The 26,592-nt window shown below is 36.2% G+C and overlaps 2 protein-coding genes and 1 long non-coding RNA gene across 3 annotated transcripts in view; 2 read left to right on the top strand and 1 right to left on the bottom strand.

Annotated features, from left to right (window-relative positions):
* The window catches only part of srcin1b (SRC kinase signaling inhibitor 1b), a 79,610-nt gene extending 73,528 nt beyond the window's left edge, over window positions 1–6,082 (top strand). The window contains exons 21-22 of the mRNA XM_067435315.1: window positions 5,771–5,850; window positions 6,039–6,082. Coding sequence (XP_067291416.1) covers window positions 5,771–5,803 — 33 coding nt within the window. The 3' untranslated portion in view covers window positions 5,804–5,850; window positions 6,039–6,082. The remainder of the gene's footprint in view (window positions 1–5,770; window positions 5,851–6,038) is intronic.
* fmnl1b (formin-like 1b) lies at window positions 288–26,137 on the bottom strand. Its single transcript, XM_067435316.1, has 26 exons — window positions 25,858–26,137; window positions 17,720–17,803; window positions 17,202–17,282; window positions 17,008–17,081; window positions 16,725–16,808; window positions 15,706–15,828; window positions 14,533–14,620; window positions 14,376–14,452; window positions 14,158–14,251; window positions 12,296–12,370; window positions 11,133–11,243; window positions 10,818–10,967; window positions 9,524–9,625; window positions 9,228–9,426; window positions 7,303–7,434; window positions 6,989–7,113; window positions 6,562–6,764; window positions 6,037–6,271; window positions 5,765–5,833; window positions 5,609–5,689; window positions 4,608–4,737; window positions 4,310–4,473; window positions 4,102–4,203; window positions 2,382–2,486; window positions 2,180–2,294; window positions 288–551 (listed from the first exon to the last, which is right to left on the bottom strand). The coding sequence occupies exons 1-26, from the start codon at window positions 26,002–26,004 to the stop codon at window positions 451–453; spliced, it is 3,051 nt and encodes a 1,016-aa protein (XP_067291417.1). The 5' UTR covers window positions 26,005–26,137; the 3' UTR covers window positions 288–450.
* LOC137063986 (uncharacterized) lies at window positions 9,378–17,829 on the top strand. Its single transcript, XR_010901462.1, has 3 exons — window positions 9,378–9,485; window positions 10,839–10,916; window positions 17,766–17,829. It is a non-coding gene; the product is annotated as an uncharacterized lncRNA (long non-coding RNA).
* Window positions 26,138–26,592: the final 455 nt, after the last annotated feature.

Below are 26,592 nucleotides of genomic sequence, written 5' to 3'. Positions count from 1 at the left end.
AAGCTAGTTTTCAGTAGTTGGTTTAAGCGTACAGGAAGCATTTTAAGGATTCATCATGTAAATATCAATATAAAGTGTCTAAATGTAAATGTAGCTGAAAATCATCCAGTTGTTAAAGGGTTAATCTTACAAAACCTGTCAGTAATGTGCCTTATTTCACCCCAAAATCAAAATACAACTAGAATTATTTTTAAATATTTTAAAAAGAAATATAAGATAAAAGAAAAGACATGTATAATTACATTTTTAAAATAAATATATATTAGTGCTGTCAAATTGTTCATGTTTTAGACAGGTTTTTTGAGGTTTACCCTTAAAGTGTTTGCCAAATTAAAAATAAATAGAGCTTAATTTAGTGCTTGATGTAGCTGTTTAAATATTTATTGTAAACAGTTTTTGGCTTCATTAGTTGTGTCCGTTCATCGAGGAATCTTTCGAGCTGCGTGTGTTTCACAGAGAGATGTCCGACGACACGGGAAGCTGCTGAGCCGGTTTCCATTTGGCGCTTCGTCTACCTCCGTCTGCTCTGATGTACGGCTGGTTCCTCAAATCTACACACACACACACACACACACACACACACACACACACACACACACACACACACACACACACACACACAGGCAAATGCAAATACACCCAGTCAGAAACCCCTCCTGATGAAGATGTCAGAAGATGTTCAAGCTTTTCAAAAACTTGAAAGAACGGATCTACAAGGAGGAACAAGGGAGGCACTTGCATGAAGTTCAGTGTTACAGAAGAGCAAAGCTGACACGGGTAGCTAGATGAAGAGCGATACCTTCAGAGACAGAAGAGAGGAAACGAGAGAGCGTTATAAAGAGCTCCCATCGCAGAGCAGACGAGACGAACGCTTCCCAGAACGGGCTGTAATAAACGGCACCGCCTGCAGAGCTGGAACCAGACAGATGTTGAGCAAAGCAGAAATAAGACAAATACAACTAAATACACAATATACTCTGAATATCAAAAGAGGGACAGAAATGATGAGTGAAGAGAGAGTCAGACTAGGCAAAGAATCCCAAGATGCACTAAGAGGAACGAAGAACAGTTCTTGTGGAAATATGGGTTTAAGCAGATCGTTCTGGCCAAATGATTTCTAAATCACTATACTGATTATAAATATATGTACATTTCTGAATCTTTACGCATGTATATATACATATAGTTTATAAATATATTTACATTTTTATAGTATACAGGTCTTTACAAATGTATATAAACAAATATCTAGTTACATTTATAATATTACATTTTTATAGAATGCATACAGTAAATTAAAATTAGTATTCTTCAAAATATTTATACATTATGATTATTTGCATGTATAAAATATTTTTTATTGAGCTGTATATAGGAGTATTTATATTATATAAACGTTTAAAACTTTACAATATTTACATTAGTCTACAAATATGTGTATTAAATACTTTTCAATATATAGATTACAGTACTATATTTACATGTATATTTAAAAAGTTTATACTACAAATTAGTGTTTTTTATAAATTATATAAATATATTTCAATATATTTATAGTTTATAAATACTATATATTTCTATTATATATAATATATATTTACATAATATTTAAAATGGTTGTAATATAAATGGTTCTTTATACATATTTTTCAAAATATTTATATAGAAAAAATGTATAATAAACAATATATACATTTGTACAGAGATCCAATTTTTTTACTAATATATATATATATATATATATAAATATATATATATATATATATATATATATATATATATATATATATATATATATATATATTTAACATGTAAATAGAATATATACTTTTCTATAAATAACCATTTTTATACAATCATTTTTTTCATTAAAAATGTCCATTATATAGAAATAATGTCATTATTTCTGAACCTTCTTTAGAAAGCACAATAAAACGACAATTAAAAACAACATTTAGTAAAATGTGATTTTATTTTATTGTTTTAAATAATAATTTTTTGCTTTAATTTTTTTTTTAAACACTTTTCCCCTGAACTTTTCTGGGACCTCCTACTCTGAACACACCTGGTATAAAAGTATCGTGTCGAGTTTTATAACGCTTATTGTAATATTCACAGTTAGGACACTGGCTTTATCAACCACAGTAAGGTGACCTTTGACCCCTGACCTCAGACTGACCTGTGATGATGTCCTCTATGGCTCCGTCTTTGCCCTCTCGCACGAGCGGCGTCATCTGCCTGCGCTTCAGCTCTGCGATCAGATCCACCTGCGGTAAGCGAGGCAGCGCAGGCATCTGTCCACAGGAACACACACCGGTAAGATGTCTTTATATCTCACTGCCTGTTCTCTATTACTCCAGTCTCTGTCTAGCACGTGTTACCTTATTGCTCACTGATGTGATGGGCGGGTCAGAGATGGATACATATACGCTGTCCGTATTATCAGAGAATTTCTTCTTTCGCTGTTCATTCTCCTGTTCGGCCAGCTATAGAGGAAGAAAGATTCATCAGTAAATCAGCATGCTAGATTATCAGATTAAGATTCGTTTGATGAAAATTGTGCCAGAGGTGCATGGACTCTACTCGGGTGATTTTTTAAACAAACTATTGTAGTGTTATTTAAGTATTATTTATATACTATATTAAAATTTTGAATTGGCATTCAGTTAGGTAAAGTTTGTGTAATTTTATGTGCCTTTGTCATTTTTACATTTACATCTTTTTTGTAGCTTTCCTTTATTTATTTATTTGTTTATTTATTTATTTAAGTCAATTAAACATTTCTAATATTTGTTTACATGTTTAGATTTTTTTTATCTAACATTTATGTTGTATTTTATTTAACTTTCTAATTTAAAAAAAAGTTTTAGTTTAGTTAACAATTATTATTATTATTATGTATTTTAGGAAAAATGCTGAGAAACTGCCATAATGACTGTATTGTCCAAAAAGTACTAATGCACTAAGTTTAAAGGTGCACTATGCAGTATTTTTGCAGTAAAATATCCAAAAACCACTAGGCCAGTGAAATATATTTTGTTCAGTTGAGTACTTACAATATCCCAAATGTTTCCAACTATTTGTAAATTGTGAGAAAATAGCTATTTTAACCAAGGACCGGGACGTGTCGGCATAGCGTCTGAGGGAGTCTCCTGTCAATCGCGTCATATCTGCGTTACTCTCGGTTTTATTCTGCAGAAGCGCTTTTCTCTTAGCAGTGTGAACATGTCACAGCAGCGCCAAGCGAACGCACAGAGTAACGTCATAACATCATTTTAAACACACTTAAATGTATCTAATATAATAAACAGAGCTGCTTTACCTCATACTCATGACCGGAAAAAGCGGAAGTGCGGGCGCCCGGCGACTGTGTCACGTCCCGTAATATTAATAAAAGTCCCGGTGCTCGCGAGCCGTGTGTTTGTGTAACAATCGCTCCAGTGGCCGTGCTCAGCTCCACAACACTCGGCCCTGCTCTGCTTCACACTACAGTAATGTTAATAACCGCATCCATGAACATGATTTCTGAAGACCACATGTACCAAGATGCTGCGCTCACACTTGGCGTCATCAAACTACGCCTTTGTTTTGTAATTAATACACCTTTAATGTAATTAATTTAGCTGACACTATAAATGCAGACAGCTCTTGAAAAGGGAGTCTGTGCTATCAAATATTGTTAAATAATTAGTCATCATAGCCCCTATTTATGTAGGGGTGAGGTGTGTAAGTTGCAATATCTATACTGGGGTCCCTCAGGGCTCGGTGCTTGGACCACTTCTCTTCTCCGTCTACATCACTCATCACTAGGATGTCATGTTTTTCAAAAATTGTAAATAAAACAATTATTGGAATATGTTCTGGAAGAAAATACTATTTTAGTATTCCTACTTCAAAATGTCATGTTTAATTAATTGTATAATTGGCATTTCTTGTGAAATTTACAAGCAATTTCTGAGTGAAAATAGTTCAATCCAACACTAATCTTTTTTTCAGTGTATCTTTGTGGTTTTAGTCTCATAACTTGTATGATAAACCTGTGAGTGGTCATAATGTTATGCCTAATCATGTGAAATTAGCGCTCCGTAATAATTTCATCACCTTATATGCTTTAATGAACCTGGTGAAAACAGGGAAGAACACAGAAGGGGGTGTGGATTTGGGATTCTCTCCGAAATACTCCACCACTGAGTGATACATCTCCTGTAGAGAGACACACAGAGCTGATCAACCAACTGTTCATCTCTGTGACTTCTGATTTCAGATGCAATATGATTTCTATGTAGCACAGGATGGAATTCATCTCCACCTGTGCAGATTTGCTGTCTTTAACAACAGAGTCCAGCAGACTGCCATTATTGGACATGAAGTTTCTGAGGACAGCGCTGTCTTTCTGTTTGTGGAGCTCCTTACGGACCACCTCCATTCCCTTCTCCAGAGATCGCACATCTGCAAGGATGCTGTCCAGAGAGACTGAGAGAAACATGCACGAACATACAGGTCAGCCTGTGTGTATGTATATATATATATATATATATAAAGTGTATGTTTGTGCATTAGCACTTAGAGCTTGACTGGAGAGTTGATGTGGATGTGTGAACTCTCACCCAGCGCTGCTTTGTCCAGAAAGTGTAGTTCAGTGTGAAAATTGTGCAGTTGAGGGTATTTTTCTCGTATGATGCTGACGATGAAATGCAGGAGTGTCTGTCTTCGATCTGTAGATTTCATGTCCAGAAGCTGAAAGTAAGAATGTGAGACATGTAGTTTGTGGGTTGTTGACATCACGTGACATGGCATTTTCACTGTCACACAAGATAAAAATGAATATAATTAGTATTGTTTAGTATTAGTATTATTAGTAATAGTAATTTAAAATGCAGTAAACGGTTAAACATTTCTTTGTCTTGTTACCTGTTGATATAAAACTGCTTTGTCTTTAGATTTTTTAATTTTTTGAGCCAAATCTCAAGATTGTCCTATGGCGTGACTGTCTCAAGCATGGTTGAGTAAATTATTACCACTTTTATAAATTAAAAAGAAAAGCAATAAAATGTTGATAAATAACCTCAGGAATAATTTTACCAGTGTCTATTTTAGTAAATGACAATCATTTTCCTCATCTATATATTTCTAAAAGCGAATGAACTTGATACATTTTGACACTGAAATGTGACACCATATCCTGATTTTAAATCAGGCAATTCCACGGACAGGTTTAATTAGTTGAAGGACCCCATTCAATGCTGAAGCCCATGGTGTTGCACATGGTAAAATTTCGTCTCAACTTGTTTGGAACCGCTATAAAAGTGTTCATTTCTGTTGTCCTTCAGCGACCATATATTCTTAATTATTTTTATTTCACGCCATAGGACACATTTCACACAAAAAAAAAATCATAAAACAGTGAAAGAATTGACAAAGTTAGTATCCCTTTCTTTTACAACAAAAAACAAAAAAATTGACTGCTTAGTTGTCAACTAGCCAATCATGTCTGCTTGGCATCAACTGATCAAACATAAAGCTTGAATGCATTGTAAGTCACTATCACAAATAAACTAAATCTATTGATCTGCCATATGCTATATATATGCTATCGTCGTTTTCTCACCAAATCCAGACTTTGGAGTCGAAATCCATATGCTGATCCTCTCTTCCCACTGTTCATGTAATTCCCAAACGCGAGAATGATCTAGAAAACAGAGAAAGATCAGTTTTCACTAGATATTTTGTGAAATAATGTCACATGACAGTCGATTCTCTTTACCTCTAGAATCTTCTTCAGTTTGCTGGAGGATTTGATTGACATGGACGCAGCGATGATGGCGTTTAATTGCTACAAAATAAGTAAAGGTAAACGTGTCAAGAAAGCCAATAGATTTTGATTTAATGTTGACTTAAAGGACACTGAAAAACATTTGGTGTACTAATATTTTTTTCTCAGACATTGCAACAACTAATTACAAAACTCAAAAGATTGAAATAGTGTTTTCTTGTGAAACGTACTCATTTTACAATATATATTGCATATGTACTCACAGGTTTTATTAGCAGGATGCTATCGCTGAAGTTCCCCATGAATGTGAGCGTGCTGATCCTCTGGGACAGGCGTGGGATTCGGCTGAAGGCCACCATGAATCTGTCCTCCTCCGACAGCTCCAGCAGGGGGCGTCCTTCACTCTCGTAATTCTGAATCAACTTCTGCTCATAATCGGACGGGATGAAACGCTCCAGCAGCTCCAGGAAATCTGAGTTCAGCAAATCAAGATTATATCTGCACAGAGAGGATCAGGATTAGTTTAGTTTGCAACAAAAATTGTGTGACGTGGAAGAAAAGAAGTGTATCATTTGCACACTCACTGTAAAAAATATTAAAAAGTTGCTACCTTAAATTTTTAAGTAGAATCAACTTTGATGTTTAAGTCATTTTAACTTAAATTAAATTAAACTGACTTAAAAAAAATAGTTAAATCTTGAGAAAGGTTAAAAAAAATATGTGGTCATAACTTATTGATCATGTCATTTTTTACAGTGTGTGTAAGTGATCGTGGGTGTTGATCGTACGTTTGGATCGCAGTGCAGATCTGCGCGGTGCTCATGCCTCCTTTGCGCAGTGTGATGGCCAGGTTTTTGGCCCTGTTGGGCTCCAGTAGTGAGATTTTACTTGATGCTTTATGAGCCACTTTCACCTTCAGAGTGCCGACATCAACAGGAGCAGACTGAGCTTTAGTCTTAAACAACTCCTCGAAGGCGTCCATGTTCAACTCCTTCAGAGACAGGGCAAAGACAGGCGGGTGAGTGATACACTTTGATAGTTCTAGAATTTTGCATTGAAATCAAATTTAAAAATTATGTTTCACCTTAAAAAAAGTAATATTAAAACATTTTATGAATAATGAATATATTTCAAGAAATAAGCAAAACATTTAATAAAATGTTAAAACATTAAAAACTAAATTGTTTAATTTTTAAATATATGCACAGAACTGACCCCAAGCACCCTTTCGTCATCCAGCTCTGTGAAGACTGTGCCAGCCACCTGTTCCTCCAACAGAGCCTGCCAGTTAAGCAGTGGCATACGATACTTTGTCTTGATTGGCTTCTTACCTTTTACACCTTACACACACACACACACACACACACACACACACACACACACACACACACACACACACACACACACACACACACACACACAAACACAGGTGTAGAAATACATGTCATTCAGTGCATGTACACAGCTTCACTTTTCATTCAAAATCATTTAGAATCGTATGTTTTTTTTGTCCTATACATGACTCTTACCTGCCCTAATGGTTCCTGCCCTTCCAGGTAACGGTGAAGGGGGCGGGGGAGGTGGTGGTGGAGGGGCGGGGGCAGGAGGAGGGGGCGGAGATTGCATCACAGGTGAGGCCTTCATTTCTGTTGAACTCTTATCTTGGGGTTAAAAGAGAATTGTTTTATTTATTATTTACAGAAATATGTTACATGAGTTATCTTTGCATTTATCATATTGCTGGATGGGAGATAATACATTTGATAATAATTTATAAAATTGGACAGAGCAGTGGCTGTTCACCAGATTTTGCTTTAAATATTATATTTATTATATTATATTGTTATTTATAAATGTGAATTTAGTTAATTTTTTTCTAACTATGTTAGAGTCACCAAGCATAAAGCAAACTATCATGGAAGCATAAAGCAAACTTCAACAGATCACACCCTGAAAAAAAAAAACATTGAGCAAAAAATATACACCAATCAGGCCTTCCTAATATAATGTTGGTCCTACTTTTGCTGCCAGAACAGCTCTGACCGTCGAGGCATGGACTCCACTAGACCACTTAAGGTGTGCTGGGGTATCTGGCACCAATATGTTAGCAGCAGATCATTTAAATCCTGCAAGTTGCGAGGTGGGGCCTCCATGGACTGGACTTGTTTATTCAGCACATCCCACAGATGCTCGATTAGATTGAGATCTGGGGAATTTGGAGGCAGAGTCAACGCCTCAAACTCATTGTTGTGCTCCTCAAACCATTCCTGAAGCATTTGTGCTTTGTGGCAGGACACATTATCCTGCTGGAAGAGCCACAGCCACCAGGGAATAACGTTTCCATGAAAGGGTGTACAATACATGGTCTGCAGCAATGCTTAGGTACACTCTTAGAAGAAAAGGTTCTATAATGACAAGAAAAAACCCTTTTGGCACTTAAAAAGGGTTTTATATAGAAACTTTTAGGGGTTCCAAATACGTAGCGCCGATAGAATCTTTTAAGGTTCTATATAGTACCTTTTCATAAGAGTGTAGGTGGTACGAGTCAAAGTAACATCCACATGGATGGCAGGACCCAAGGTTCTCCAGCAGAACATTGCCCAAAGCATCACACTGCCTCTGCCGGCTCGCCTTCTTCCCATAGTGCATCCTGGTGCCATGTGTTCCCCAGGTAAGCTTTCACACACACCCAGCCATCCACGGGATGTAAAAGAAAACATGATTCATCAGACCAGGCCACCTTCTTCCATTGCTCTGTGGTCCAGTTCTGGCACATGTGGCACTGTTGGCACTTTCGGCGAGGTCAGGGGTCAGCATGGGCGACCTGCGGCTATGCAGCCCTATACGCAACAAACTGGGATGCACTGTGTATTCTGACACCTTTCTATCAGAACCAGCATTAACTTCTTGAGCAATTTGAGCTCCAGTAGCTCGTCTGTTTGATCAGACCACACGGGCCAGCCTTCGCTCCCCACTTGCATCACTGAGCCTTGGCCGCCCATGACCCTTTCACCGCTGTTCCTTCTTTGGAGCTCTTTTGATAGATACTGACTACTGCAGACCGGGAACAGCCCACAAGAGCTGCAGTTTTGGAGATGCTCTGACCCAGTCGTCTAGCCATCACAATTTAGCCCTTGTCAAACTCGCTCAAATCCTTACGCTTGCCCATTTTTCTTACTTCGAACACTTCAACTTTAAGGACAAAATGTTCACTTGCTGCCTAATATATCCCACCCACTAACAGGCGCCGTGATGAAGAGATAATCAGTGTTATTCACTTCACCTGTCATAATGGTATGTCTGATCGGATCGGTGTGTACACATTAATAATTTATAATTTTGTATAATTGTCAGGGTGTAATCTGTTATTACTGTTATTAATATGTTATAATACATTAATAAAATTAAACTATAATTACAATAATATATAAATGTAAGTGATAATATAATTCACCTGTTGTGTTAGTGGCAGGTATAATGTGTAAATCCAGAGAGCCGGATTCGGATCTCTCCATGCGGACCAGACCTCGATCCACTAGAACCTGAAGCTTCTTCTCCAGCTCAGAGTCCTGTCTGTCCTCCTTCTCACTGTGTGTGTCTCTCTCCTTCTTCTGCAGCTGAGAGACCTGAGCGTGCGCCTCCTTCAGACTGCCCTGAAAACACACACGTGCAACAGAAACCAAAGCTACACACGCTGGAAACACCTGTAAAAGTAAGTGTGTGTGTGTGTATGTTAGTAAAGTGTGTTACCTTCAGAAGCTCCACCTCTTTCATGCTCTCTATAAGTTGTTTCTCGAGGTCAGACGTCTTCTCCGCAGCTTCACTCTCACACTGCTGCAGTCTAGTATTTAGCTGATATACACAACATACAGAGTGCTTAAATATGATCTGCATGGATGTATTTAGAAAAAAATTGCACATAATGATGTTCTTTATTATATGAAAAGTTAATATATTTAGTATTTATACTTTGTATTTGGCGCAAAACAAAGAAAATAAATGTGCAACATTATATTTTCTTAAATTTGTGATTGCACAACAACTCTGGATAAATATAATTAAATTAATAATTATTAAATAATAAAATATTTTGTATTATTACATTATTATTATTATTATTATTATTATTATTATTATTATTATTATTATAGTTTTTATAAAGCATATTGTTTTTATTGTTGTAGTCAGATTTTTTTTGTGTTATTATTGAGTCAAAAAGCAGATACATGTTGTCACATGCCTGTCCTGTCTTGTGTGCACATGTGGGTTTTGTCATGTCTTGCATGTGCTCCTGTCATTGTCTGATCCCTCCCCCTTGTTATCTGATTAGTGTTGATTTCTCCCACCTGTTCCCTCTTGATTTCTTCCCTTTATAAGCTCCTTGTGTTTGTCAGTCTGTGTTGGATCCTTGTGTAATGTCTGCGTCTTCCGTCCTCCGTCCTCCCCGTGATTCTGTTGGTTTGTTTAAGTTTATATGTTATTATTCTATTATGTGTTTTTCCCCCTCGTGGGTTTTGTTTTGAGTTTGTTTTATTTGTTATAAATAAATATATTATTTTCTGCACTTGAGTCCTCGCACCATTTTCCCCTTCTGTCACGTCACAGACAAGGGAAAATGGTGCGAGGACTCAAGTGCAGAAAATAATATATTTATTTATAACAAATAAAACAAACTCAAAACAAAACCCACGAGGGGGAAAAACACATAATAGAATAATAACATATAAACTTAAACAAACCAACAGAATCACGGGGAGGACGGAGGACGGAAGACGCAGACATTACACAAGGATCCAACACAGACTGACAAACACAAGGAGCTTATAAAGGGAAGAAATCAAGAGGGAACAGGTGGGAGAAATCAACACTAATCAGATAACAAGGGGGAGGGATCAGACAATGACAGGAGCACATGCAAGACATGACAAAACCCACATGTGCACACAAGACAGGACAGGCATGTGACACATGTGCATTTGAAAACATCTGTATAAGATCTATAGAACAGATTTCTATCATTGGAGGGTCATGTCATTTTGTGTACCTGTGTGTTTTGTTCTTGTAGCTCCTCTAGATGTTCCATTATTGTATTTTTGGCCTCGGCGTCCTCTAGCATCGCTCCAACATCAAACACATTATCCAGGTACGCTTGAATCTGCACCTGCAGCCTCTCACTCTCACTGACGTTTAACCTCTACACACACACACACACACACACACACACACACACACACACACACACACACACACACACAATGTCATTTTTTATCAATTTATTGCATCCTTGCTGAATAAAATACAAAAAAAAAAGAAAAAGATCCCCCAAGCTTTTAAACAGTAGTCTAGGTAATTTGCTCACCTCTAGATAGCCGTCTAGTCCCAGTTGTGTAAACTCGTACTGTAAATACACTCTGAAGTTCATGTCCTCCACTGAGTGCACTATAATGTTGATAAACTGCATACAAGCCACCTAAAGGTGAAGATGTAAATGTATATATTGATCATTGTTTCTTCCACACACTGATGATGTTAAAAGAGCAGTTACCACAGGAAAAACCTTCATCTGTATAGAAACCCAAATGCACGATGTTATGTACTGTATGTACTGTATATTAGTATCTAGAATTTGAAGTGCATATAGAAAATGGGTAACACTATAAAACACCAAATAAAGTTTCATTGGTTAACAGTAGTTAACATAAACCAACAGTTAACAATACTTCTACAGCATTTATTCATCTTAGTTAATGTTAATCTAAACTTTTACTAACACTGTTGTATCCGTTAACATTAGTTAATGCCCTAAGATGAACTTGGACATGTTTATTCACTGACATTAAAAAAGGAAGTGCTGTAAAATATGTTCATTGTTAGTTCATGTTAGTTAATGCATTAACTAATGACTATTGTAAAGTGTTACCAAAAATGAGCTAAAATACAAGCTAAATGCTATCAAGAATCACTAAAATATAAATAAATTTTAAAATTTAGTCTATGATCAAATGGACTATACACAGTATATTAATATGTTATGTACACTGTAAAAAATATTTAGAAAAAAAGTTACTTGGTTGCCTTAAAATTTTGAGTTCATTAAAATTTAAATGTTGAGTTAATACAATGAACATTTTTTGAGATTCGACAACGATTTTGTAAGCATATTGGGTAATTGTGTGTGTTTTATTTCTGATGACGCAGTGAAACATGCCAAATTGTGCTATTTTCATCATTTATCCAATTTTTTATGTGGTTCAGATTCAATATTTTGAGTTTCTATTTATTAACCAAATTTCCTTCATTGTATCAACTCAAATTTTTAATTTCAATAAACTCAATTTTAAGGCAACCAGGTTACTTACTTTTTTAAGCAACCAACAAAAACCAACACTATTTTTTTTACAGTGTACAGAGATGTTTAGCATGCTCTCTTGACCTTTCTGATGAATTAAATACCTTACAATTAGTGTAAGAATCTGGTTAAATATGAAAATTAATAGAGAAAATTAAGAAATCTGTCCTCACCGTGAAATCAATGTTGCTGTCTTCATTTCTGAAACATTCCATTAGTTTTTCAAATCTGTTTTTCTCTCCAGACACCTACACACACACACACACACACACACACACACACACACACACACACACACACACACACACACACACACACACTTTCATGTTTTACTGGGATCTTCCATAGACATAATGATTTTTATACTCTACAAACCATATATTCCCCCAACACTGAACCTACCCATCACAGAAAATGTCTAAATTTTTACACACAAAAAAATTATTTAGTATGATTTAGCTGTTTTCCTCTTAGGGACCAAAAAATGCATACCTTAGGGTATACCTGAACCACACACACACATTTCTCAGAGGGGATTGTAAACAGTATGTGAGTTTACTGTATGCTGCTTTGGATTGAATTGTCTGCTAGTAAATACTTGAAGGTAAGGTAATAATGCCACTAAAAAAATCTAACTGGGTTCAAAAGAGCCAACTTTGAAAATGTGTGTATGGTATAATATAGACACTTTTCATAAGCTGTTTGTTTGACAACATTTGAAGTGATATCTGAGGTCACGGTAGTTTATCTTCCGACAGTATATTGTTGGTTTAATATTGCATCCAACATCTCTGTCTTATTATTTATCTCTGGCTACAGAAAGCCTTTGAACATTTTTATGCAAATATGTGCATTCAAAGACACAATGAGGACATATGGATGGGAAAATACGGGTATAACCAATACTTGTTCTGGTTTTAGCTCTAGTTTGCGTAATATTTTCTGGTGTCAGAGATAGGGATCTGAGTCATCAGCCACACGAATGTCTTTGTGACCCCGTGAGGAGGATGGTCATATCTCGATATGTCCCGTCTCTGGCTCTCACACAGCTGATTTCAGCTCACGCCTCGCTCGACTTTAACAGATCAGACACTTGTATCTAAATCTTCAAGATCTAAAGAGTTTGGGTCTGGTTTTTAATCCCTGAAATGTTGACATTTTTGGATGAAAAGTGAATATTATTCACATAATATATTAGAATACTCTATATAAAATGATTCACATATCATATACTTATTATATACGCACAGTGGCCCTAAAAAGTATTTGTACAGGAAACCAAATTTATAAACATATGAATGTTTTTGCACAATTACACAAAAATATTTTTTTTTAGGAATTTAGTATTTTGATTAATTATATTTGATTAAATTATATGTTTGCATATTATATTTTATTGAATATTTTTTATTCAAACTTTTTTTTTTTACTTTTATGATACATTTATTATTATAATAGTTGACTTTTTATTATTTGATTATATCATGCTTTGGTATGTTTTATTATATTTTATTACAACCAACGTTTTTATTGTTATTATTTTATAATAAATATTTAATATTATAATATTTATTTCTGTTTATTTATTCTATTTTTATTCTATTTGATATTTTTTGGTATATTATATTTGATTATATTTCATAAAAACAAACTTTTTATTGTTATTATTTTATAATAAACATTTAATATAATATTTGTTTATTATATTATGTTTTGGTATATTTTTTTATATTTTATTACAACAAACTTTTTTATTAATATTAATTATATAAATAATATTATGATTATTTATACTTTTTTATTTTATATTTTTATATATTTTTTGTACTTTATTATATTTGATATCATGTTTTCATATATATATATATATATATATATATATATATATATATATATAATTATTATTATTATTATATTTTTTACAGTTTAGCATTTGTGCACAATAAGACGTCACTTTATGACAACAAGATATCATGGAGGTGATGACAATAAGAGTGAGACGGATGAACAGAGAAAGAAGGGAAGTCTTTCTTACCTCTTTAAAATTATCAAAGGCTGCAATAATCATTTCATGACCTCCTCGAACCAGACACACAGCAGCAAGGAGCTCCAGAACCAGTGCTTTAGTCCTAAATACACACACACACACACACACACACACACACACACACACACACACACACACACGCACGCATGTTAGAATAGAAGTGTAGAAGAAAAAACCTTCAAAAATAAAACGCACTGTCCTCTCACCTGGCACTCTTATTGTTGAGACTGAGAGTGATTTCATTGACACAGCTGGGATGAGCCATCACCTGATTAAACCCTAACTAAAACAGACACACACACACACACACACACATTAGTCAAGAGAACAGTTGAGACGAGACGAGATGAGAGTGAGAAGTACCTGGTAGTTCATGATGGCGCGAAGGCACATGATGCAGAGATGCAGGTGGTTCTTCTGGCTGAGCAGACGCGAGTATCTCAGAGTTTTCCTGAGGAGAAGACAGACCATCTGAAACCAGCTCACACATCATCTCTGTCCAGTTTTATGCGGAAACATACATTCATTCAAAGCACTACTACATTATCCTGTAATCTCAAAACCATTTAAAGTAAAACCCTTTTGAGATATGTGACACGGATACACACAAACACACACTCTCTCTGTAACAGGAATGCAGCTGATCCTGATAGAAGCGATGGCACGAGTGTGTGTGTGTCTGATTGCATGTGTTATGATATCCAAATACATTGTACGCATACTTTATGACTTTATGAAGTTACAGTGATAATGCTTAGCATGTGTGCATGATGTTTGTGTGATTGGGTTTCATGTCGATTTTTGGCTGAAAAGAGTCATATATAAGTTATTGCCCACTGAATATTCGTGAAGAAAAATGGATCTCATAAATTAAGCGTGCATACACATATTTGTCTGAAATTTGCTTACAAATGTTTTTATGAACAAGTCATAATTCATCAGTAACATTAATACTAAAATGTATTCTTATACTGAAAAAAAAAGGCTCCAATTGAACATTTGACTGATCACATCTACATTTTTCAGTTTGGGAATTGAAATTCTGTGAATTGCAACTTAATTCACAGAAATTGAGTTCGGCCAACTGAAAAATTTAGATTTAGAAATTTTCAATTAGAGACCTGAATTTTATATTTATATAAAAAGATATGGGATGGACACTTTACAAGGCAAGGCAAGGCAAGTTTATTTGTATAGCACATTTCATACCCAATGGCAATTCAAAGTGCTTTACATAGAAATTAATTAAAACAGTGGTAACAAATGCATGAGAAAAAAAAAGAATACCATATGGACGAATAAAGAATTAAAAACAAGCATAGTTAAAATAGTCGTTAAGATATAGTAATTAAAAAAAAAAAATTACTTTACCAATTACCAATACAAAGGATTTACGCAATTATTTGTGAACGAGACTCTGAAACATGTTTTCTTCTTCAGTTCAAGAGCTGCTTCACACACATGACATGCAGATCTAAAAGCGTTAAAATAAGAAGCAAGCCGTCACGTCAGAGCGCTTCCACATGCATGACTGACCTCGAGGCGAAGGGCCGTCCTGAGCGTGGGGAATTGTGGGCGGGGGAGTTTGTCGCGCTCGTGGTCAGATCTTCTGTAGATTTCTCCTCAAAGCTTCCATTGTCAGAGCTGTCCGTGTCATATCTGTAAAAACACGCTCTGTCTTATGAATGCATGTTAATGTTTTCTGCTCGCTTCATGTTGTAGTACCCACTCAAATTTTATTATTAATAATATTAATTAAAAAAAATATACAGTTGATCTAATGAACTGAAAAGTTGACTTGCGATTTACACTACTGTTCAAAAGTTATGGTGTTTTTTAATAAATTAATACTTTTTTCAGCAAGGATGCATTAAATTGATTCAGAAGTGACTGTAAATTCTTATTAATAAAAGCTGCTCTTTTGAACTTTTTCCTAAAAAAGAATCTGTATCATGGTTTCGATAAAACTATGAACTATTTTCAACATTTATAATAATAATAAATGTTTCTTGAGCAGAAAATCCTCATTATAAACACTGAAGACTGCAGTAATGATGCTGATAATTCAGCTTTGATCACAGAAATAAATTACATTTTAACATATAATACAATATAAAATGGTTATTTTAAATTCTAAAAATATTTTACAATTTTACTGTATTTTTGGATTAAATAAAAGATGTCTTGGTGAGCAAAAGAGACTTCTTTCAAAAATGTGCCATTTAACAGATGCCAAACGTTTGAACAGTAGCACTACCTTTGTCTTTCACTACCTCAGTGTTTTTGTTTTGTTGTTTGGTAAAGATTGTTCATTACTCAGGCTAGTTTAGTGAATATAATACCAGCTTTATCTGCAGAGTTTGGTCTGAGAGACACTGGATGGTCAGAGACATTCTCTTCCCAGACGCTTGTCACATTAAGAATTTAGCTTCCTCTATTGTGTCTTTGTGTGTGTGTGTGTGTGTGTGTGTGTGTGTGTGTGTGTGTGTGTGTGTGTGTGTGTGTGTGTGTGTGTGTGTGTGTGTGTGTGTGTGTGTGTGTGTGTGTGTACATACGTGACTGCGCGTTGAGCAAAAGAGAGGTAGTCCACTAGCACTTCTAAACCCTTGTTTTCTTCATTTAGAAACTCCTCTGCCCACCTGAAGCGACAGAGAGAACAAAATCACAATATGATTACAAACGAAGAACAAAAGACAAGCTGTGTTGACACAGACATTCCCAGCCATGGGTTTCTTCAGAAACCTGCATTTAACAAACATTTAGTAGTAAAAGGTATCAGGCCAGAAACATGTATTGTCAATAACATGGGTTTCTCTGCAGTCACGTGATGGCTCTTACCCGATGTGATTGGTGCGCAACGAGATCTCCAACTCTCTCAGAACCTGTGTGGATTCTTGGACTCGCCTTTTAAACTACAAAACACACACGTGTCATTTAATCACAGACACATAAAATCACATTTTTTATATTATAGACGAGTTCTACATCTCATTCTCAGATTCAAACACACACGCGCACACACACATCAGTACCTTTCTGCCTCCTCCCTGCTCTAATACACTCTTGAGTTTCTGAATGTACACTGATGGGGGATTCTTCACCTGAAATCGCTCCTGAACACAGAGAAACAAGGAGGAATAGTAAACTCCCCAAAGTTCACACATCATTTTAGTCACATTTATTTCATAAAAAAGCAGTATGAATTAATTTTTCATAACCGTTTTCATCCCTCATGATCCTTTGAATTAATCGACCCATTACATTAATGTGTAATATAATCGCTAACCTCTTACTGAATACTTTTTTTGTTTATTTAATTGTTCATATCGCAATAGTGTCGTGTGTGACATCAAAACCATTGACGTCTGAACTAATTAAACAATTTGGTTTCTATAGGCTAAATGCTCTGGGTTAAATGGAAAGGAGGTTTTAGAAGAGCAAGGATAATTGTGTTTTTCATCATATGTCCTGTTATATGCGTGCTATGGTTTGGGGGAGTAAAAACAGCTTTATGGTAACTTAATATGTGTGTTTTTTGCTCAGAACTCACCTGGTCACAAACTAACTCCCATTTCTTCTCATTGTCGTACTGACAGAGCAGCTTCACTTTATCAGGTGGAAGATTCATGGAGTTCTACAATCACAGACAGAAACCTGTGGGTAAGTCTCATTTTGTTGATATTAATTCAACAGAACCATTAGATCTAATCCACTGAGGTGACGTCTTAAAAAGATTCTGTTTTGTCGTCTTTGCGGCACCTTTGGTTTATCAAAGGACTTTACTGAGAACCATTTTTGTTATATTGCATCATACCTGCATACAATTTCTTGATTATAAACTCCCATTTAAAATGTTGAATGAGTCTGCAATTTATGTTTTTGAAAGAAGTCTCTTCTCTTCTCATTACTAATGCTTAAGTTATTGATCATAAATACAGTAAAAAACAGTACTGTTGTTAAATATTGTTACAATTTAGAATATTTTAAAATGAAATTGTGATCAAAGCTGAATGTTCAGCATCATTACTCCAGTCTTCAGTGTCACATGATCCTTCAGAAATCACTCTAATATGATGATTTGCTGCTCAAGAAGCATTTATGATTATTATCAGTGATGAAAACAGCTGTAATGCATCATATTTTTGTGGAAACTGGGATAAATTGTTGTTTTCGGGATCCATTTATGAATCAAAAGTTCAAAATAACAGCATTTTTAAAAAATAAAAATGCCTTTACTGTCTCTTTTGATCAATTTAACGCAAAAAAAGACAAAAATAACCCATTGAATTGCGTTGAAGGAGGAATCTGAGGAATCACATAGCAACACCCTGCCGTCAATGTATTTGCAGTGTGCCATCAAAGACCGGGTCTAGCTATAATATGTTCCCAGACCACTGCAGTGTTTGAATGATAACACATTACACACGTTTTGTGGTCACTTATAAACAGATGAGTAAGCAGTTGCGTTGCGTCTTGTGAGATGGTTTACGAGCAGCGGGCAGATCACATGTATAATAAGGTTTGCTGACTCTAAGAATGCCCTTTTTGAACCGGCTGATTAGTGCTGCGTGAATGTCCTGTTGCTATGACTATCTCCTAAATTATTTATGAACAGCATGAGTGTTTGCATTTGTGCCGCACACACACAGAAACACAGAAACACACAGACTGCTATGGCCCCTACAGAATTTCCTCAATGACTCAACTGTGCATGATACCTACCGAAGTCTCCGAACACACACACGCACATGCAGCCTGCATGTAAATCCACTAAAACATTATGAAAATAATCTTTAAAGGTCGCAGAGAGAAAGCCAATGGTCCACGCACATGCACGGAACTACTACGACCCTACTGAGTTACCGCCAGGTGTGTGTCATCGCTATCGGTGTGAAAACTGAAACTGAAAACACAAACTGAGGCTGCTCGTAACTCTCATGAAACATTCACATGAAAATATTCCTCCCGGTAGCAAAGTAAGAGCCAGTTCACATCAAGGACGACAACTACCTAAGATAACTATGTTAGCATCCACACCAGCGGATGATATCGTTCTGTTCATTCTAAGTGTGTGCCTGTCTGCCGCTTTAATGGGATAGTTCACCCAAAAATGAAAATTAGCCCATGATTTTCTCATCCTCAAGTCATCCTATAGGTGTATATGACATTCTTATTTCAGAAGAATACAATAAGAGGTATATATAAAAAAGTCCTGGCTCTTCCAAGCTTTATAATGGCAGTGAATGGCTGTTTCCATTAAAGTGCATCCATCCATCATAAAAGTGCTCCACATGGCTCGGTGGGTTAATAAAGGCCTTCTGAAGCGAAGCGTTTTTGTAATAAAAATATATTCATATTTAAAACTTTACACATTATAATCACTAACTGTCGTACGCGCGTTGACGAGAGACTGCCGTTCCAGAGTATGACGTATAGGACGCTCCGGTGAGAATATGTTAGTTCTCACAAGAACCAAGTTTGGTTTTTCTCTATCCTTCCGCGTTCGTCACCGGAAATTATGCTACGTCTGCGACCGACGCCATTTGCTGGAACAGCAGTCTCTCGTGAACGTGTGTACAACAGTTGGCGGAAGTTAGAGATTCCATTTTTTTAAGTTTTAAATATGGATATTTTTCTCCCGTGCCACCTCGCTTCAGAAGGCCTTTATTAACCCCCGGAGCCGCGGAGAGCAGTTTTATGATGGATAGATGCACTTTTATGGACATCAGCCAGATCAGCCGTTCACTGCCATCATAAAGCTTGAAAGAGCCAGGACATTTATTTTATATAACTCTGATTTTATTTGTCTGAAAGAAGAATGTCTCATATTGATGACTTATAAGTAAATCATGGGCAAATTTTCATTTTTGGGGGGGTAAACTTACCCCTAAATGCTCGAGCTCGTTACAGCGGGATGGATTCTGATTGGCTGTCAATGTTTTTATTGTTCATCAGCTGGTTAAAATCCTTCTGAAAGTCATCATAACGATATATCATCAAGTTAAAAAAAATCCAACTTCCAAAAAAATCATTTCTAAACCTTACACTTTTTTTTATTCCAATGAACTGCCTCTTGCTTTGGCTCTGGTTTTAAATCAGTCAATCAATCAATCAATCAATCAATCAATCAATCAATCAATCAATCAATCAATCATTGTTAGTTAAAATCCTATAAAATGATTCATATAAATCATATAAAATCAATAAAGTATTAATCAATCAATTAATGATTTCTTTCCATTGTTGTGCTTGTTGTTGTCATCCGTTGATGGTTGGACAGTGTTGTATTTGTCCCGTCCCTCCTCCACTGTGATTGGACGGCTGGGTAAAAAGCTTAGTGACAGTGATGAGCGACGAACTTCTTCAACTTCTTCCTTCTTCAACTCTTGGCTGCCAGTTAAAAAAACGCAGAGCGCTCCACACCTCATTGTGAAAAATACGCTCAGTGCGTCATTACGCTCCTAATGATCCGCTTAAAAAAAAATACGCTAGCTTCGGGAAAAATGCATTGGGGCCATTTACACAGAACACGTTTTTCCATTCCACTGACACTTTTCCATTGTTTTTCAGTGTAAACACGTGCTACACGAACGTGAAATTCTAAAAGTCTTTGAATATAAGTTCAAAAGAATAACAGCATTTATTTGAAATAGAAATCTTTTGTAATAAATGCCTTTACTGTCACTTTTTTTAAATTAATTTAATGCATCCTTGCTAAATATAATTTTTGGAGAGATAGAAGACATTCATTCATGTTCAGAGTTCTGGGATGAGTAACATACCTAAGTACTGTACTTGGGAATTGTGGTTCGTTCAAATCTCTAATTATGAACACCAATAATACTGTCTTTAGCAAACACCACCAAATCGTCCCCTGGAGGTTTTGGTCAGGTGTGGCTATTCACTCGGGGGTATTATGGAAAATGTCTTCTCCACAAGAATATCAAAACCCTTTGTTAAAGTATTTCCACACCTCGTACTGTCAGTGTTTCGAGTTTTCCCTTCTGCGTACAAGTGAGATTGCGTTTCTTTAAAGCTCTTGAAATTGCGTTAGGAACAGACTGTTGTGCTGTAAAGATGATCGGAATCCACAGTATTTGTTTTATGTCCAGTTCCTCTGCTCTATCTTTCAGCTGATAGCTCGGGAATGTTATCATTTGTTTTGGGAACACTGTAAAAGATCTCAATGAACTCTATGCTAATATTTAGCCTTTTTGTGACCTGCTTATGAACCCACGACTGACTGAAGACGAAGGCACTGTAAATGCCAAAGCAAATATGCAGTGTAAAAAACATTCTAAATATCTGTGTATCCACGTCAGACCTATGAAATCATGTTTTCTGTGAAAAGCGAAAGGAAATATTTATGTCATCTCTTGTAAGTAATCAGAATTAATCTATTCATCAAATAATGCAGAGAAATATGATACCGTTTTCACAGAGATATGACACACACACACACACACACACACACACACACACACACACACACTTCTAACTTCATCACATGTGGTGACACCATTCATTTGAATTCTATAGGATGAATAAATAGGATTCTAAATTAATCCTAGGATATTTTGAATCCTTTATAAAGTACACAAATGTATGTACACACATCATTTTTGCATCAAAGATCGATGCAGTTAAGCAGTGTATACGGCGGTACATATGCAGAGCATAGTCATAATTCAGAGCTGTCATATTCATACACTAGAAGATTATACCGAATATTTAATACAAATAATATTTGCATTTAAGTTTTTTTGTATACATTTGTAAGCCATACTAGGTACTTTTTATAATGTCACTTCACAGATTTAGTTATATTTTATAATTTCACATCTCTTGATGGTTTTTGATATACTGTTATTTTAAAGGTACACTATGTAATTTTTTTTATTTTTGTTCAAAATTAACAAAATTTTAATAATGGGCCAATGCATCATCAATCCAAAAACTTGTTTTTGTCTTACTTTGATTCCTAATGTGACACCTGTTATAAGTGTTTATATTTTAGACGTGACGGGATGGTTTCTCGTTACTCGCCCATTGTGTCCCGCCATATCCATAAATAGAGAAGTTGTATATATATACTAAGCTAGCAGGCTAATCAGGAAGCTGTATGCTATTTTAGTAGCCTACGTAAGCTAAATAAAGTTATATACTAGTATATGAACCATGTAAATTCAAAGGCATTAAAGCAGCACTAGGTAACTTTTCATCCTTCATAATATATTTTTAAAGACTCTTGTGATGATAAATCGACTTACAATAGGTTGAATGACACGTCTGCCATAGCCTGATGGGGTCTGTATCGTTTTTAATCGTACTTTTAAACTTCGGATTTCGGGTAGTAACCCGAGAACAAAAAGAACTACAAAATTCGACTGCTTTACGGCATATACGTCACTTCCACCAACACACACACTTCCTTACATTCGGACGTGCGAGCCCAACTTTGTTCGTCGGATAATATAGTCATGTCCGAAGCATGAGAGACAAATAAGAAAGAAAAGGTTTTGTTGGAGGAAAGCAATAAGAGGAAACGAGAAAGTGATGTGATTGAAGGCAGGACGAGGATTAACATGTGACCAGCGTTTGCTCGTCGGCGTGAGCTGAAGGAGGCGTGCCCGACCGATGCTGTCCTGCTTGTTACGGTGAGCTACCACTCAAACACTGAACTGAAGTATCATATAGATTCTGTAAAACGGTAACCAATAGACTACTATAATGACGCTGGCTTGTAAACGTGAGCATCGTGATTATTTGGCGTTTGAAAAAAATAAAACCCATGAAATTATATTCATATGACATGCTGAAACATGCCACTGACTGTAACATTACCTGGGATGAAGACATTTCACACGCGACGCCAGAAGAACTCGAAATCCTCTTGCAGTGTTCAGGGGAACTGTTAGTGCTGCACCGACCCGCGGGACACTTTTATGAAGTTATTTGGCCCGCACCGCACCACTGTATATATTTTTACATGTTCGTATGTATAATACGCCATAAAGTGCGTATCATATGCACGCGAAAAACCGCGTACCATAAGCACGCCAAAACTCATTTTGGCGTATACATTCCACAAGATTGCAAACTCGTACTAATTATACGCATTTTCGTGAGATCCGTCTCGTGTGTCTGGTGTGGAAGTGGCAGAGGTTAGTTTTCACAAGACATGGAGGCGCTAAATCTTCAACCTCCAGGGGAATCACCTATTTTAACCAAGCAACGAACAGAGGAGAAGAAAAAGAGAACGTGACTGAGCTCATAATAAAACAAGAATCAACATTGGCATGTCTTTTGGGAGATGGTGAAAACTGAGGGATTTAAAAAATTGTAAAAGTGATGCAGAGGTGGCTTTTTTTATTACTCAACAAGAAAATAAGTTAAATTATTAAACAGGTAAATTGCCATATTAGGTCTTTAACAGAGTTTATTGTAAAGCATTCTGAAGGGTCATATTTAATATTCATCCGCAGAGTTAGTTACAAAATTTGAAGTTAAAAGTTACAAAGTGTACCTTTAGCCTAGTTTTTATGACTCATTCCTTCATAATAAATGTATTGAAATACATTCAGTACTAACTTTGATTCATTGTATGTCATACATTTTTGTGGGGTGGACTACTGCTGAAGATGGATGGTGTGTCCTTTCAATAAGTGGCCACATGCAAAATATCAATAAATGAACGGTCCATTTGTATAATTACAGGCCTGTAGTTTTTGCAGATGTCTTGCGATTTAGAAAGCATCAGCTTGCGTGCTTTAAATGCTAAAAACACACTTGTGCGAGCAAGGACAAAACTATTTACCGTTTTTATATACATATATTCTGCCTCAAAAAGAAAAGAATGCAGGTTGCAAGACCTCTGTGATAACAGCCATGTTTTCATATTATTACTTAATGCTTTTTCTTAACTCGCTCACAGGTTATTGTACCGATGCTCTGTGCTGTAATATTAACATTTGGCACACAAGACCATGTGTGTTTTTAAAAGGACTGCCATTTTAATTCAGTGTGTTTTATCATGAACACGCTGCTGGTCTATTGCCATTATTTGCATCGTATTTCCATTATACAAACAGCATGTCACAAACTCTTTTTCTCAGTAGGAATTGTCGATGACGATTGGATAAAATTAAATAGTTTTGCAGAGCCTGCATGTGCTGGCAGTTAATACTTGTTCGTAGATTAGATGGCCTTTCGCTGCTGTGTGTTGGAAGAGTGGGGAGTGTTTATCTGATTTAGGAGCAGCATCAAGGATATTGGCAGGGTGGATTAATTAACATGGGATATATTACAGCTGACTTTACTAACACACACCAGAGCCAGACCAGTTTACAGTGTACAGGCAAAGGACTGAAAGATGGGCTAAATATCCCTTTTAAACATCTGAGTAGTTTGATTTAGTCTGTTTAGATCTAATATCTAATAATATACTGTGAAGCTGGTTCGTATTTTTCATGTGTTACAGGGATAGTTCACCTAAAAATGATTACTCACCCTCAAGTTGTTCCACATCCGTATGAATTTATTTCTTCTAATAAACACAAAAGACCGTTGACTTCCATATTATGAAAAAAAAGACTTTGGAAGTCAATGGGGCCCATTATCTGTTTGATTATCTGTATTCATCAAAATATCTTCTTTTGTGTTCGGCAGAAGAAAGAAATTCATACAGGTTTGGAACAACCTGAGGTGAATAAATGAAGATTTTTAATTTTTTTGGGTGAACTACCCTTTCACTTGACTAGTTGTAGTTGATGTCCAAGCCACATCATATTAGTATCATTCTGTGCTAAAACAATATTTATTGTGGTAAGATGTGTGAATTAATATAATTAAGCCAGTTTTTAATAAAACACGTCTATTAAAACCCCTATGACCTTTCTCGTTCTTCAGTTTGACACAAAAGAAAACATTTATTACTTATTAGATTTAGCTTTTTTCTTATACTGAAGGATAAACTGTCAATGGAGATTTATAGTAATTTCAGTCTGTCCCTCAAACATTGCTGTTGTAGACTTGAAATGTAGTGCTTATGGACTATTTTTATAATACTTTATTGGTGAATTTTGTCCTTTTTTTAGATTTTAACAGACCCTGAACACCATTCACTTCAATGCATGATTTTGAATGACGTAGGGGTGAGGAAACGGCAGAATTTCGGATGAACTAAGTAGTAGGTCAATGTAAAAGTAAAACATTTACATCCTGTACACTCATCATAAATAAGACGCAGACGTGACATGTAGCTAAAGCACATGAAATGCACCTAATGACGCATCAAAGTCTCCAAGCTACACATTAAAAGTCTCGCTTCTGCATAACACTCATACTCGGAGAGATCTTACAGATTTCACAAACATGCATATGAATGCAATCATCACCTCAGCGCATAACATTCCAGCAGTCGACACCGTAATGTGGTACAACTAGCTGTAGTATGTCATTTGGGCAGGCTATGCAGTTTCAATCATTCGAAAGTCTGCGTTCATTTGTTCATAACTATCCAAATAGATGCACATCAGTTTCACAAAACACATTTAGTTAATGCAATGGCACATCTCAGCCCTTAACCACACACACCGAAGCCCATCAACATGCCAGCTTTCTGAATTCAATCAGCAAAACATTTAACAAAAAGAAAATGCCACAATGGGATTTTTGTTCTGTACGTACCAACACAATGCTGAACCTCTCCTCTAATTCCTCCTCAGGTGGTGGGGGCAGTTTAGGGGCCGGTGGCTGTTTCTGGCCGTAAGTGCTGAGGGGCCGTCTGGCTTCCCGCTCGGGTGTCATCTCCAGACTTCCAGCTGCATTCCCCATGGCTGTATGCGGAGTTACACACAGAGGTACACATATAAAGTCCAGAGAATCTTTACACCTGCTGACTGACTTGAAAGTGTCTTCTTGTCCAGTTCCTGTGTAGAATTCACTTAGGTCCAATAGTAGGATAAAATCCAGCAGTGACTTGACTCCTATAAAATTTGCTTCTATGTAGAGTAGCATGTAAAAGGTTGTGGTTTTTACATAGTTGATGACTTTTCAGGTATTCTGCAGTCTTCTGATGGTGTTTCCAATTGCATAATAATACTGTATATACAGAAAGATACTGACACTTAGTAGGCAAGACTATCTTCTGTCCGGATGCGTCTTGATCGCCTCTGACCTGGTTCTGTTTGAGCTGCTGGTCACTGCGACATCTCTCTGCTCCATCCTGGTGAGAGTAGTTCAGGTAGGGAGGAGAGAAGTGAGTGACTGAGGAGAGGAGGCAGGAACAGGGAGGATTCTGGGTCCTAGTGCTGGATCTGTAGACTCTCGTGTCTGTGTGTGTGTGTCATACGAACACCTGATACTTACTCAGATGTCCATCTACAACCGGAGTCTTGTGTTTCCTGTTGGTGTGTGCTGCTA

This window comes from Pseudorasbora parva, chromosome 24 (assembly GCF_024679245.1).
Source record: "Pseudorasbora parva isolate DD20220531a chromosome 24, ASM2467924v1, whole genome shotgun sequence".
Taxonomy (NCBI): Eukaryota; Metazoa; Chordata; class Actinopteri; order Cypriniformes; family Gobionidae; genus Pseudorasbora; species Pseudorasbora parva.
The sequence above is the reverse complement of the archived record's forward strand: the minus strand, read 5'-3'. Positions and strand labels throughout refer to the sequence as shown.

Coding starts and splice junctions, on each gene's coding strand:
- fmnl1b (XM_067435316.1), bottom strand. CDS start 26,004: ATGGGGAATGCAGCTGGAAGTCTGGAGATGACACCCGAGCGGGAAGCC. Junction 6,272..6,561: donor ATCTGCACTGCGATCCAAAC/GTACGATCAACA, acceptor CTCTCTGTGCAG/ATATAATCTTGATTTGCTGA. Junction 552..2,179: donor CATAGAGGACATCATCACAG/GTCAGTCTGAGG, acceptor GTGTGTGTGTAG/ATTTGAGGAACCAGCCGTAC.